This window comes from Aspergillus heteromorphus, assembly GCF_003184545.1.
Source record: "Aspergillus heteromorphus CBS 117.55 chromosome Unknown BO70scaffold_22, whole genome shotgun sequence".
NCBI classification, from domain to species: Eukaryota; Fungi; Ascomycota; class Eurotiomycetes; order Eurotiales; family Aspergillaceae; genus Aspergillus; species Aspergillus heteromorphus.
Window position 1 is genome coordinate 71923 of NW_020290427.1, and position 14727 is coordinate 86649.

The 14727-nt window shown below is 22.6% G+C and overlaps 1 protein-coding gene across 1 annotated transcript; it reads right to left on the reverse strand.

Moving 5' to 3' along the window:
* Positions 1-743: 743 nt before the first annotated feature.
* BO70DRAFT_398418 (uncharacterized protein) lies at positions 744-8686 on the reverse strand (the record flags this gene model as incomplete). Its single annotated transcript, XM_025546779.1, has 2 exons — positions 744-931; positions 8677-8686. The coding sequence occupies 2 exons, from the start codon at positions 8684-8686 to the stop codon at positions 744-746; spliced, it is 198 nt and encodes a 65-aa protein (XP_025397129.1).
* Between the last annotated feature and the right edge of the window lie 6041 nt (positions 8687-14727).

Below are 14727 nucleotides of genomic sequence, written 5' to 3' on the forward strand. Positions count from 1 at the left end.
TTATAAAGAAGACTATTAGTATTAAAATAGCAGAAATATCTAAAATACTTAAAGAAATAATTATTTATTAATTAAGAGATAAGCTGAAATACTTTTGCAGATAATATAAAAAAATAATATTAATATAGAAAAAATAGATAATAAATATAGCTTAGAATTCTTTTTTATAAATAATAATACAGCAGAGATAATAGCAGTATAGAAGCTAGAGTGGCTAACGGCCAGGTCAGGTCAGGTTAATTGGAATTTTTATACCTAACCGCCAGGTTATGGTCAGGTTAAGGAAATTTTTATACCTGACCGCGGTATAGCTAAAAACCGGGCGGTTAACCGTCTTAACCGTTCTTGGCGCCAAGACCTACCCGCTATACCTTTTTAAGCTCTAGCACGGTTAAGGTATACCCAGGTTAAACGGTTATTAACCTGGCCATCTTCACCGTCGCCTAAAAGTATATAAAAAGAAGCTTTTTAGATTAAAAAAATATAACTGAGAAAGAAATTAGTATCTTCTTTATCACTATTCATCGGAAATAATAAGGAAATCCTAGTTGTGTTGATAAAATTCAGCTTTTTATAAAATTATTGTTCTTACAGCGAGAAACATGTGTAAAGATATATAATTACCGCTCCGTTTTAGCCGTACACCTTAATCATATCATAGAACACTAGAAAAACCATATATTAACTACTAATTAGAATACTGGGAATAAATATACTGCTTCTATTCTACTATTTCCCCTGGGTCAGGCTATCCTCAGGTTCATAGACAAGATGTAGCTCGAAGAGCTACCAACAGGATCAGGAACTGGCAGGCAGTTAAGGAGGTTGCGGACAGTCGGGTTGTTGGGGTAGAGCGGGTCAAACAGGTCAAACAGGTCAAACAGGTCAAACAGGTCGAACGGGTAGAACAGGTAAACAGGGTACACTAGGTCTGCACTGTGATACTACAGCTCTTATAGAAGATCCTGTAAAAGCCTTTTGCAGACCTCTCCTATGAATATCTACTTTCTACCCTAGTCTATTATGCCTTAAGCAGCTCTGTTTAAGAGAAGGGACTATTCTATAACTCTGGGCTCCAGATATGAATTCCTGGTTGCTAGGCCTACTGAAATGAATAAGATACGGCGGGCGCCTCAGCTGCATGTTAAAATATGATAGATCACATTTACGCGAAGTCGTGTCTTGAAGCAAAACAAACTGCCTTTGCAGAGTTTTCTGCTTCTATCTTTCTATATCTATTATTTGCAGAACAGCTTCAGAATCATGAGTCAATTGCAGTCATCTGGTTTATTTTCAGAGAATACTATCGAGCCTTCTTCTTCCGTTTCTCAGACCTTTACAAACCATGATAATGCCCAAACTGAGATAAGCTTCTCAAGTCAGATCTTTCCTCCTCCCCCAAATCTCGAGATTACACGCGTCGCGAAGAATCGGAAGATTGTCCCATATCCAGCTCTCGTCGAGACGTGCGAAGAACTTAAGGCATATCTAGATATTGAAGGTATGTAGCTTCTTAAGACATCTTCGATCGAACTAATACGATTCCAGGTACTACAGGGCATACTGATATTCTTGCTTACTGGAAGTCCCGCCGTGATCAGTTTCCTATTCTCTACCAGATAGCTAGAGATTTCCTCTCGGTCGCAACCAATGGTGTCAGTGTTGAACGTCTTTTCAACAGTTCTCGAGATATCTGCCACTATCGCCGGAGCCGTCTCGATCCTGATATAATTGAAGCAGTTATGCTTCAAATGTGTATCGATTGTTTTACTATAAGTGAGGAGTATCAGGATATGCTTGATGATCTCAATCCAGATTCGATCATCTTTACACCCAAGGAGCAAGAGGAGGATGAGGTGATTACTACCTTCTATATTAGTGAGAATGAGGATATAGATGATCTTGAAGATGACCCAGAGGATGGGTTATTATCAGAATTAGGAGAACTAGCCTTACCTGAGTCTTCGACTATCACACGTACTCAGGTAGAGATAGAGACCCGGCCTTTACAATTCCTACGCCATCATGATCACCGTCCCGGACAGTATAAAGAATAAATATTCTGTATCTTTTCTTATTTCTTCTATACTAGGTTCTGTAAAAGCCTTTTCCAGAGTGTAGTATACCTCTTAAGGCGACCGGTTGAGCAGGTCGAGCAGTAGGCTATATCTAAAGAATATTACTATGTCTATACTGTAATTAAATATATATTACACTTTGTATATTATCTATGTAAGAAGGATGTATATATTACGAATTAACCTGCGGTTATTAACCTACCTGCTATACCTGACCTTCCTGACCGGCAGGTATAAACGGTTATAGTGACGGTTGTACCTTAACCTGACCTTAACCGTACGGTTAAAAATTTTTTATACCTTAACCTGACCGCCAGGTTATGGCCAGGTTAAGGTTAAGGTATAACGGTCAGGTTAAGCCACTCTAATAGAAGCTAATTAAAAAAAATAAAAAAAAACTACTGAAGTTACTGAAACTTAATTTTAAAAATAATTAAAAAGAGTAATTAATATTAGACTTAATTAAATTATACTGGCTAGAACTTTAAGATTATCTAATAAAAAATCTGACTACTAAGCAGAAGCGCAGAGCCGGACTGATTTAGATTTAGAAGCTAATAATTAAAAAAAAAATATAGAATATTATAAAATATAGCTGTTATTATATTAAAAAAATCAGATAAAATTTTAATAAACATCTTATATATTTTATTTATAATATAAAATCAGAAAATATATATAGATAGAAAAGAGTATTTTTTTAAAAGAATCTTTCTAAGAATATTATAAATATAATAATATAAATTTTAAAGAATATTCTTATACAGATATATAATCTGTTATAAATAAATAAGCTAAGTAGTAAAAAGATAATTTTTAAAGAGATTCTATTAAATAAGAATTTAGAAATATTCTAGAAAAAGCTTTTATAACTAACTCTAGTAATTAAAAAAAATAATAGAGTATAAATCTATTAAAATATATAATACTAGAATATAATAAGCAGCCAAGACAGAGACTGATTTTACAGCTAAAAATAAGATAGATTTAAAAAAAATATAAAAATCAGAGTTAGATAAAAAATTATTACTATTATTATTTATAGATATAATTAAAGATAAGTTCCCGGGTCTGTTGAGAACACAGTAATTATAAATCTAAGTCTGGGAGTATAAGTTATTAAGTAATTAATAAAGATTAATTCTTAAACAGCAGTCAGAGATCTTTAATCTTAAAGATTTATTTTAGATTTATATTTATATAAAAGCTATTCTGCAGTTATCAGATTCTTAAATTATAATATAGACAGAGAAGATAATCGCGACTGCTGAGAATACTGAAAGTATAAAAATTAATAATATTAATAATATTATATTAAGAAAATCCAAGTATATTAAGAAAGCAGTAGATATAAGAAAAATACTGGATAATTATATTTTTAAATTAAATATATATCAAACTGCAGAGAATCTTTAGTAATTATTTAATATTAATATAGATATAAATAATCTATTTATCTAATTAATATTAGAAAATTATAAGAAAATTTTAATATATAAAAAGTGACTAGATATTTAGAAGTATTAATTTAATAATTATAAAAAGATCTGCAGAAACCTGGATATTATTAATAAAATAAATCTTTAAATAAAAAATATACAGCACAGGCAAGAGCTGAAATTTTAATAGCTGATTTATATTAATTATATAATTAAAATTATAAGACTTAATTTACTGCGTGGTGTTATTATTATTAATATTATTAATATTAATAAGACTTAAAAGACTATTATATTTTTTTTATATATAAATATTCTTTCAGAGATCAGCAGAAGACTTTTGCAGCTGATATAATATAATAATTAAATAAATTTAAATATAAATATACTATAGCTAAGTAAGATAAGACAGAGTCTTCAGAGAATTATTCTATAATTATTATTATTCTACTTTATTTTATTAATTAGTAAATAAATAAGATAATATTAATAATTAAGAAATTTTAGATATTACTCTATTATAATAATACCTGCCGTCAGATAGAAAGCTATATTAAAGACAAGCTGATAAAAAAGTATAAGATTTTTAAAGACAGACTCGAAAGTATATATATTATTATAATAATCTTATATCAGATATAAAAGACACGCCATGGCTCTTAAGCAGTAAAAGCTTAATATAATAATAAAAAAAAGCTATATAATTTTATTAATCTATATATATCTCTAGACTTTTCTAATAATCTAAATAAATATTTTAAAGTTGCTGTGTTTAATAAAGTATATATATTTTAAAATAAAAAATTAAATATTTTATTTATTTATATATAATTATATACCAGGTTCTATATTCTATTAATCGCCATACTTTTCTATAATAATATATATAATTTTTTAAGATATATCAGACTTCTTTTATACTTAAATCCTGCTGTAAAAATAATATTTATTAATAACTATATATACTAGATTATTAAGATCTTTTCTAAGATAAAGAATAAGCAGTTGCTCTGTAGTCAAAAGTTTATTATTAAATATATTCTTAATAAAAAGATACAGAATATAAATATTATTTCTTATTACTTAAAAAAGATACTATAATAATTTATAATTTGTTAAATACAGGGCTCTGTTTTATTAATTAAATTTATTAATAAGATTAAAGCTGATATTTTCTCTATTTTTAAGAAAATATTAATCCCAAGTTTTAAACCGGAAGAGTTTGTAGTATATTAGATTTATAAAGCTATAAATTAGCAAAATATCTTTATTATAAATAGAAAGAAATTAAATTATATATACTAGCACATAAGCTGGCTCCGCAAGTTAATTATAAAATTATTATAATTAGACTTTATTAATATAAAAAGCAGCCTGCCTGCTTCTACTATTATAAAATTTCTCAATATAATCAGATAATATAAATAAATAATCTGTATATATCCAAATCTGAAGACAAAGATTTTAATAAAGAAGAATATTATAAAAGACTTTTATATATAAATTAAAGAGTATTATTATATTAAGATCTTACTCAGTAATAGTAATAAAAATATAATATAATTTAATATTAAAGATCTTGAATAACTGCTGCGGGATATTTTTAAGATATAAGCTATATTATTAATTATTTAAGACTAGATATTTCTAAAGCAGAAAAAATCTCTTATCTAGATTTATTTTTTTAATAAGAAGATATATATTTCCGCTATTCTAATAAAAATCAATATTAATTATACTATTATTTATACTAGATTAACTATCAGAAAAAGATTAATTATTATAAAATTATTTACTCAAGATTCTGATAAATATATAATATTAATAATAAGTTACTTAATCAGTTCAGCTAATCTAAACTTACAGAATCTCTATTATAATCTTTATCTATTTTCTTTAGCTATCTTAAAAATTATAAAGAACTAGTCCGTGGAACAGACACTGCGCGTGAGCCAAACTTATATAGTTTTTATATATAAATATTATATATCTAAAATATTTAATATCTATCTAATAAAAAGAAGCATGCAGAAAGTATTGCCAGATCTTATTATAATAATATATATCAGACTAATCCCCGCGCTTGATAATTCTAAAGCTGGATTTTTAATAAAAGAATAAATTATATAGAATAAAAAACTAGTAGCACTAAGCAATAATAAAAAGCTCTAGAAAAATAATATTATAAATACTAAATTAATAATAAAACAGATAATATATAAGATTTTATATAATTTTATAAAGAATAACTAAACTTTTCACAGTTTTTAACTATTAATTATTTTAATTCTACTAATAATAATATAAAATATTTAGTAAAAGACTTTTGCAGAATATACTTATTCTAAGTATAAAAATAATCTTATATTATTAATTACTTGAATATTATATTATATACTCTCAATCAAAATTATATATTAGTATAGAATATATATTATAATATTATTCTACTTAAGCTTATTCTTCTAAAAAAACTAAATATAATTCTTGTGATAACTATTCTTTCTGCAAGAAATAAGATTATTATTATTACTGTAAAAAACTTCTGCAGATAATTAATTAATAATTATAAAATAAACTAAATAAGAGATATAAAAAACTAGCAAATATTAAAGAAAATATAATCAGCAAAAAAAAAGATTAGTAATAATATAAAAACTTACTAAGAAAATATATAATATAATAAAAGAGTAACATAGATATATATCTATATAAATAGATATATTATAATATAAAATTATAGATTCTAATAACAGCTATTTATTTATAATATAAAATACTCTGATATATTTCTTATTCTTTTTTTATTTTTATTATATAAAAGTATCTGCTAGACAGTTTTATTCTTATAATATTATTATTATAATTATATTAGATATATAATACTATAAATTCTTAATAACAGAGATTAATAAATATATAATTATTTTAAATATATTATATTAGCTAATACTTACTTAGTATCTATCTTATCTCTAGTTCACTCGGATCTTCCCTATATCAGAGATTATATAAGAGATACTAAAAATATCTATTATTCTAGAATAAGTAGTATCTCTAGAATATTTTTAAATTATATTATTAATTATTATAATCTTTAAAGAGAATATTATTCTCAGAGACTAATTTCAAGCGGGCAGTAAAAACTATTAGAACAGAGATTATAATAAATTTATTATTTTAAGATTAGTCTTCTCTGCAGCAGATATTAGATTAGAATATAAATATATAAAATTTCTTATTCTCTCAGAATTAAGATTTAAATAGTTTATCTTAGTTTAAAGATCCTGCTGCTCCGGCAGTTATATTAAATAATATATCACAGCTATTAGTAAAATTATAAAAAATCTCTATACTAATTTTTTCTTTCAGCGGGCAGAAGTCTAATCCTGCTAGTTAGAATATTATTAATAATAAAAATAAGAATTCTTACTTATACCAGCGGTCTTCACAAGAGTTAATATATATTAATAATAATAAGATTAATAAAAATATACTATCTAATCAACTAATATCAGCTATTTTTATTCTCTTATCTAATTAAATTAAAATCTTATAATTAAATAATAAGATATTTAAGCAGTTGATTCTTTATATATAACAGCAGTTTATTATTATATTAAATAATAAAAAAATAACTTAATTAATTAAGCAAATATTTTCAGGCCTCTTTATTATTCAGAATATATATAAAAATATAGTAACCCGTATCCGGGACTTATATAAAATTTAAAAAAATAAATCTCTAAATCTAATACTAAGAAAATTTAATAATTAGATTCTGATATTTATATCTCAGCAGATATATAAAATTTATATCTTAATAAATTTTATTCTTATAAATTAGACTATAGCTAGCTAGTTTAAACTTAGCTAGATATTTAATATTTTTTCTTAGACTCAGCAGATAATATCTATTAATAACTACTCTACTCTAAATCAAAACTGATTAAAATATAAGTAAAAAAATTAATAAAAGACTTTTACAAATAATATTAATTAAGATTAGATATTATAATCTAGTTAATAATTATAATCTATTTTATCAGTCTTACTAAGCAGGACTTTATATATTACTCAAAGCTTAGAATATATAATAAATAGAATCGCTATACTGTGCTGTATATATTTAATAATTTATATATATATAAGCAATTTTAAGATAAGCTTAATATTAAAGACTTCTCTCAGTAATTAAAGCCTGTATTTAGAATATATTATAATTAATAAAAAATTAATATTAATAAACTTTCAGAAAATAATTCTACTACAGTATATTAGAAGAAATATTTTCTTCTAGATAATTCTAATATATTAGATTCAAGTAATAATAAAATATATATCACTATATCTTATTTATCAGAATAATATTAAATAAGTCAGAATCTAAATAAAGCAGCTGCAGTATTATTTATTACTAATAATCAGAGATAACAGTATCAAAAAAAGAATACAGATAATAATAATAATAGAAGTAAGTATATAAGTAAGAATAAATATAAGAACAAAAGTAAGAATAGATATAAAAATAAGAATTATAGTATTCTATATATACAGAATAGAAAGAATAAAAATAGTAATATTAGATCAGAGCCGCAAGATAATTATAAAATAAAAAAAAAAAAATAATTAGCCCAGAATTAAAATATATATATAATATAATATTCAAGAATATATTAAATAATAAAATATATCTGGCTGTTTTGTAGTTAATAACTTTATAAAAATTTAGATTTTAATAATATTATTATTTAAATAATTTATTAAATTATATTCTCCTGGCCTGGCTTATTCTATATTTCTAATAATAATAATTTTCTTAAAATATTCTAATATATTAATAATAAAATAGTACTGGCTATATATCAGTTATATATTAATTATATACTCAGAGAGATATAAATTTATTTAAAATTTTTATTAGACTTAAATTATCTTCTGTATCTTTTTTATTTTATTATATATCTTCAGAATTTCTACTATAATATTAATAATCTTTTTAATTATCTTCAGAATTACAAAAACTTTCTTTAGTACTTTAATTAAGAAATTCAGAAGTTTTAAAATATTTTCCGCAATAAAAAAAACAGACTTCTTTTTATAAAAAATCACACCAGCCAGAATAAAAATAATTATAATAATAATAATAATTATAAGACCAGCGGGCATGGCGGCGGATATAGTAATAAATATAACAGCTAATTAAAACAGTAGTAGCAAAGAGACTGATTAAAAATATAATAATACTAATAGATCTTTATAAAGAAAAGTAAGATTAAGAAGAGAAAGAAAATAGAGAGAAAATAGAGAAAAAAAAAAAAAAAAAAAAGAGAAGAGAGAAACAGCTTTTATATAACTCTAGACAGCTCTCTCTTAATAGAGCTCTACAGAGCTGCAGTAAATAATATTAATAATAATATAAAAATAAAACTATTTAGAGAATTATAGTAAATAATATTAATAATAATATAAGAAAGAAGCTATTCAGACAGTTATTTTAAAAATATATTTTATATAAACAATAAAACAGAGTAGCAGAATAGTAATTTCTAAGTTAATAATAAAAAAAGATTAATTTTTTTTATTATAATTATCAGAGCTATACTATTATTATTATTCAGTAATATAATTATAATAAAGAGTTCTGTAAAAAATATTTATAAAATCTTTCTAGTAATATTAAATAATAGTACTATCTAGTCTCTTAATATTTAATTCTTCTTAATACTACTAGTAGTAAGTACTTACTAGTACTGACTACTACTAGTACTAATAATAAATAAGTATTTCTAGTAATAAAATACTTAAGAGTACTATAGTACTAAGTAGTAGTACTAATACTAGTAGTAGTTAAACTAAGCTTATAATAATATTATTATATATCTTCACAGTTTAATTATATTAGTTAAATATATATACTAAAAAGTTACTTAGATACTTTCAGTTATACTAATATTACTATATATACTTATAGTAATACTATAATTAATTAAATATATTCAAAAACACAGCTATAATATTAAGATTTAATCTATTAATAGATATAATATTTATTATTCTATATTTAATATATCTATTACTATAGATAAATATTATTTATATATTAAACTTATCAGAATATTATAAGTGTGTTTAATAATATAAGATATTATTTATAATCTTTGTTATCTTACAGTACTACAGACTATTTAGAGTTTTATTAATATCTATAAAATATATCTAAATATATTTTCTATCTTCTGCTTCTTTCTAATAGCTACTTAGAGTTTTATTAATATTTATAAGATATATCTAAATATATTCCCTATCTTCTGCTTTTTTCTGATAGCTATTTTTTTTTATTTTAAAATATTATTATTTCTAAATACTTTCTAGAATAATATTATATTATTTATTATATCTTATTCTTGAAAGACCAGCTATCAGAGATTAGAATATAATATAAGTCTGATTCTGATTATATAGTTAGATAATATACTCCCATACTTTTTAAGAAATATATTTAACTTTTTATTTAAAAGCTGATTATTAGTAATAATACTGAACCAGAGATAACTATTAATTATTATAAATATATTTATAATATTAATTTAGATAGTAATACTAAAATAAATATAAGCAGTAATACTAATATAAATATTAGCAGTAATACTGATTCTCTCAGTAATATTAATACTAAAATAAATATTAATAATATCAGTAATTTTAATAATAATAACAGTTATAGTAATATTAATATATCTATATATAATAATAATACACTCTCTCTTAATATATATAATAAGAATATTTTCTTTTTTCTTAATAAACTAAAAAATCTTCTGATCTTGCTCTCTCAAGATCTCTTTTATTATTAAGATAATAATATTCTATAAAAGTCTTTTATAAAATATTCTAGTCTAATATTAATATCTTTTAGATTCTTTCTTTAAGTTTACTATAATTCTTAAATTATAGACTTTCAGTACCAAGATCTCACAGGCTAATTATATAATACTGATAAAGATATTATATTTAATAATTTTACTTGAAGAGCTGCAATCTATTTCTACAAAGATAGATACTCTAAAGAGATATATATATAATTTTTTATCTATACTATTAATAAAGATATATACTATACTAGTTAATCTTAATACTCAGAGTTCAGTATTATCTAATAAGAAAAATTTATCAGCACAAGTAATATTTCTATAGTATATTTATAATCTATTATATTTATTCTATTTTATTTTTTTATCTGATTTAAGATTAATTAAACTATATTTTAAAATAACAGAGTATTCTGATTATTCTATTAAGCTTTGGTATTAATATATATAGAGCTTATCTCTGATTACTATATTTAGTTAGTATATCTTCTTTTTAAATACTAAGAATATTTTTTTTTCAAGCAAGTTTATCTAATTTATCTCTCAGCTATAACTCTAGTATTTAAGTATATTATTTTAGTATAGCAGAATAATATTTATTAATAAAAATATATAGTCTAGCTCACAGATACAAGACTAGATTATTTATACTATTTAGTCTGTTTTTAAACCGCATCAGCTGGCTAAGATCAGAAAAAAAAATAATAGATTTCTTAAGTTAATAGATTTTTATATTAACAGTAATTATTAACTAATTAAGAATATAATATTTAAGATTCTTATATTATTAATTAGTAGCTGTTTTAATTTTCAGCTTATTTATATTTATTATTTCTCTATTATATTATCCGAGAATATTATTTTTATTTATTATATTCTAAATTTATATAATAATTAGGCTTGATTATATACTTTAATATATTCCCTGCAAGCAGAACTTGAGCTTAAGATCTTTAGATATAACTACTTTATCTAATTATCCTGCCAGTTATAAATTATATTACTATTTTTTCTTTTTTTTATTAATAATTTTAAAGCCTATTATAATATATTTAGAGTATTAAAAAAAATCTATTTTATATCTGCCAGCTTGTTCTATATCGGGCGAAGATATCTAATAAACTTATTTATTATAATACTAAATTCTTATAAAATCTTCTTTTAGAATATTCTTGCTAATATTTATACTAATCTTAAGACTATAATAAAAGATTTTTATAATATAATTTATAAAAAATAAGTACTTATTACTATGTCTGTTATAGCTCTTATTAAAGATATATTATAATAAACTAAAAATAATAATATACTCAGCTATAATACTGATATCAGATATTAAATATACTACTATCTATATAGTAAATAATATCAGTAATTATATAATACTATTTTCTATAATTAATATTATTTTCAGTATTAGTATTATTAAACTGAGAATAATTATAAGATTACTATTCCAGAACAGCAAAGATATTTTAATACTATAGAAATATAATCTATATTTTTACTAATTAAATAGATTATATCAACTCTTAATATTATTTTAGACTGTCTATATAATATATTATACTTTAATTAAAAAAAAATCGGCTATTATCTGCTGAAGTATATTTAGAAAATTCTTATATTTTTAAAGATTTCTAACTTTACTATAGTCTTGTAAAAAATTATTTAGCCAGCTTAATAATTTTATTTTTCTTCTCTAAAATATCTAAAAACCTGGATATTATCAGATCTTAATTAAGAGATTATTCTCTTATTTATTATTCTTTAAGTATATATCTATCTTAACTAATTTTATCTAAGATTTCTGCTGCAGATTAAAAATATTATATTATATCTTTTTTTAAATATTAAAAATATATTCTTACTATAGATATAGCTGATCTGTGCTTGTACAGAGATTATATTAATAATTATTTTTATTTTAATCAGCCGCGCATTGTCTTTTATATTAATAAATATAAAAATTACTTATAGCTACTGAATTTTTTAGTATTTAATAATTATAGCTTTAGTTATAACTAATTCAGAGCTACAGATATTTAGTATCTATAGTCTATATTTATAATATTTACTGGCCAGTTATCTAATTAATATAAAACAGAAAAACTATTATATAATTATAATAAAAAACATAATAAAGATAAATAATTTAAGTATCTTAAGATATTAATTATTTATACTAACTTTTATTTTTATATATTTACTGCTGAGTATAATTTATTTATAAATTATAATATTCTAGCCAGTAAGTTGAAGTATAGATAAATATCTATTCTAAATTATAGCCAGCTGCTGATAGTATTATACTATATAAAAATATTTAAGAGATAAATAGATCACGCCTCACTGTCTTAGCTAATAACTTATTTTTTCTGATTAGATTAGCTTTATTATTTTTTATATCTAAATCTTGTGGGTTTCTGATAAGATAATTATTTAATTCTACTAAAGATTATTTAGAATCTATATATATTCTATTTATATCTAATTTAGAAATATATTCTTATAGATAAATTTATTACTAATCTGTAAGTTATAATAATATATTTAATTAAATAATCTTATTCTTTGCTTTCTGAGCAGAATATACTGAATATATTATTTTTAATATATTAGTAAGAATATTTAATCTTACTTTTTTATCAGTATAATAAAATATAATTATTTTATTATTATCAGATTAAATTCTGTTTCTGATATAATTTCTTTATTTTTAAAAAGACAGCTATAAAAGACTTTTATAGCTAATTTCTATATATCTTCTATTCTAAGATACTAACTATATTCTATTCTTCAGTTATTCACAGATAATTATTACTAAAAATTTTATTAAATACCAGTCTTTAATAGTATATATAAATTATAATATAAAATATTATATATAATCAGAATGCTTCTTTTTTTTTTTATTATAATCTTAAATATAAAACAGAAATATAGATAAGATAATAATTCTTTTTTTTTATTATTTTTCTAAGAAATAGATATTATTAGAATTACAAAGTAAAATTAAGTCAATATTTATAATTAATATAGATAATATTTACAGACAGATATTAATTAATATTAATACTAGACAAGATCTAGTATACTGTTTATAAAATATTAATTTTATATAAATAATAAATTATTATATTCTGATTTTTTACTACTTTTATATAATTATATATTACTTTTAAGAATATTTTATATAAGAATCTTACTATTATTTAAGAAGTATAATCAGATAATCTCTAGAAATTATAATTAATATTTATTATATATTTATAAAATATCAGATAATATCTAGAAATTATAATTAATATTTATTATATATCTATAAAATATCAGATAATATCTAGAAATTATAATTAATATTTATTATATATCTATAAAATACAGTTTCTATTTATAAGTAATAGATATCTTCTGTATCTAATCTATTTTATTATAGAACTATTTTTATTAAATTATAATTATATAATAATTTCTGAATTATATTCAACTTTAATAATATTTATATATAATTATCTGATTTGGGTGAGGTTGTATTGTTAGTAATTATTATTATATATAAATAATAATAAATAACTGTTTTATAATTATAAACAGCTGTAATATAATCTAGCTATAATCTAACTATTACTGTAGATAACAGTTTAACAATTATTATAAAATAATCAGTAAGTATGGCAAACTATTAAATATATATAAATAATAATAAGCTATTATCTTTGACTTTTACTGAACTATACTGTGACCCTCTCTACGCACGCCTCCGGGCCCCTATGTTATTCTGAAGTTTATCTAGAAAGCGATATCTTGAAGATAGTCATGAAGCTCTGAATTAGACAACTATGCCCCTCCAGATACCAAGTCCCAAAGAAGTTACCAGGATACCCACCCGAAGCCCCCCTCCCAAGACCACATCCATATATATAGGCTGCTATATCGAAACAAACAACCGAAAGCATCCCTCTACCCCCGACAATAACCAACCCACCTCCCCTCCTCAACCCAAGAACCAGAGTTCCCCCAAAACCCCCATCAGATAACCCCACCAGCAAATACACTCATCCCCACAGCCCAGCCCAGACCCCAACCCTAAAAACAATCAATCTGATATGATCCCGGTGCCAACCAATCAGAAGCCCAGTCCGGTCGAGATGTCAAAGGAATCGCGAAAATCCACATTGAGTGTGTGACCAATGGGGACGCGTCGCCGTGACGCGTCTTCTTATCCGATATGAGGGGGTTATTCACTCAAGGAAGGAGCGGGGTGGGAGAGGGATGCCTGCCTAGCTGGGAAGGTGCGTTGGGGTGGCCTGCACGGGTTTCGGCGGGATGGTTCTG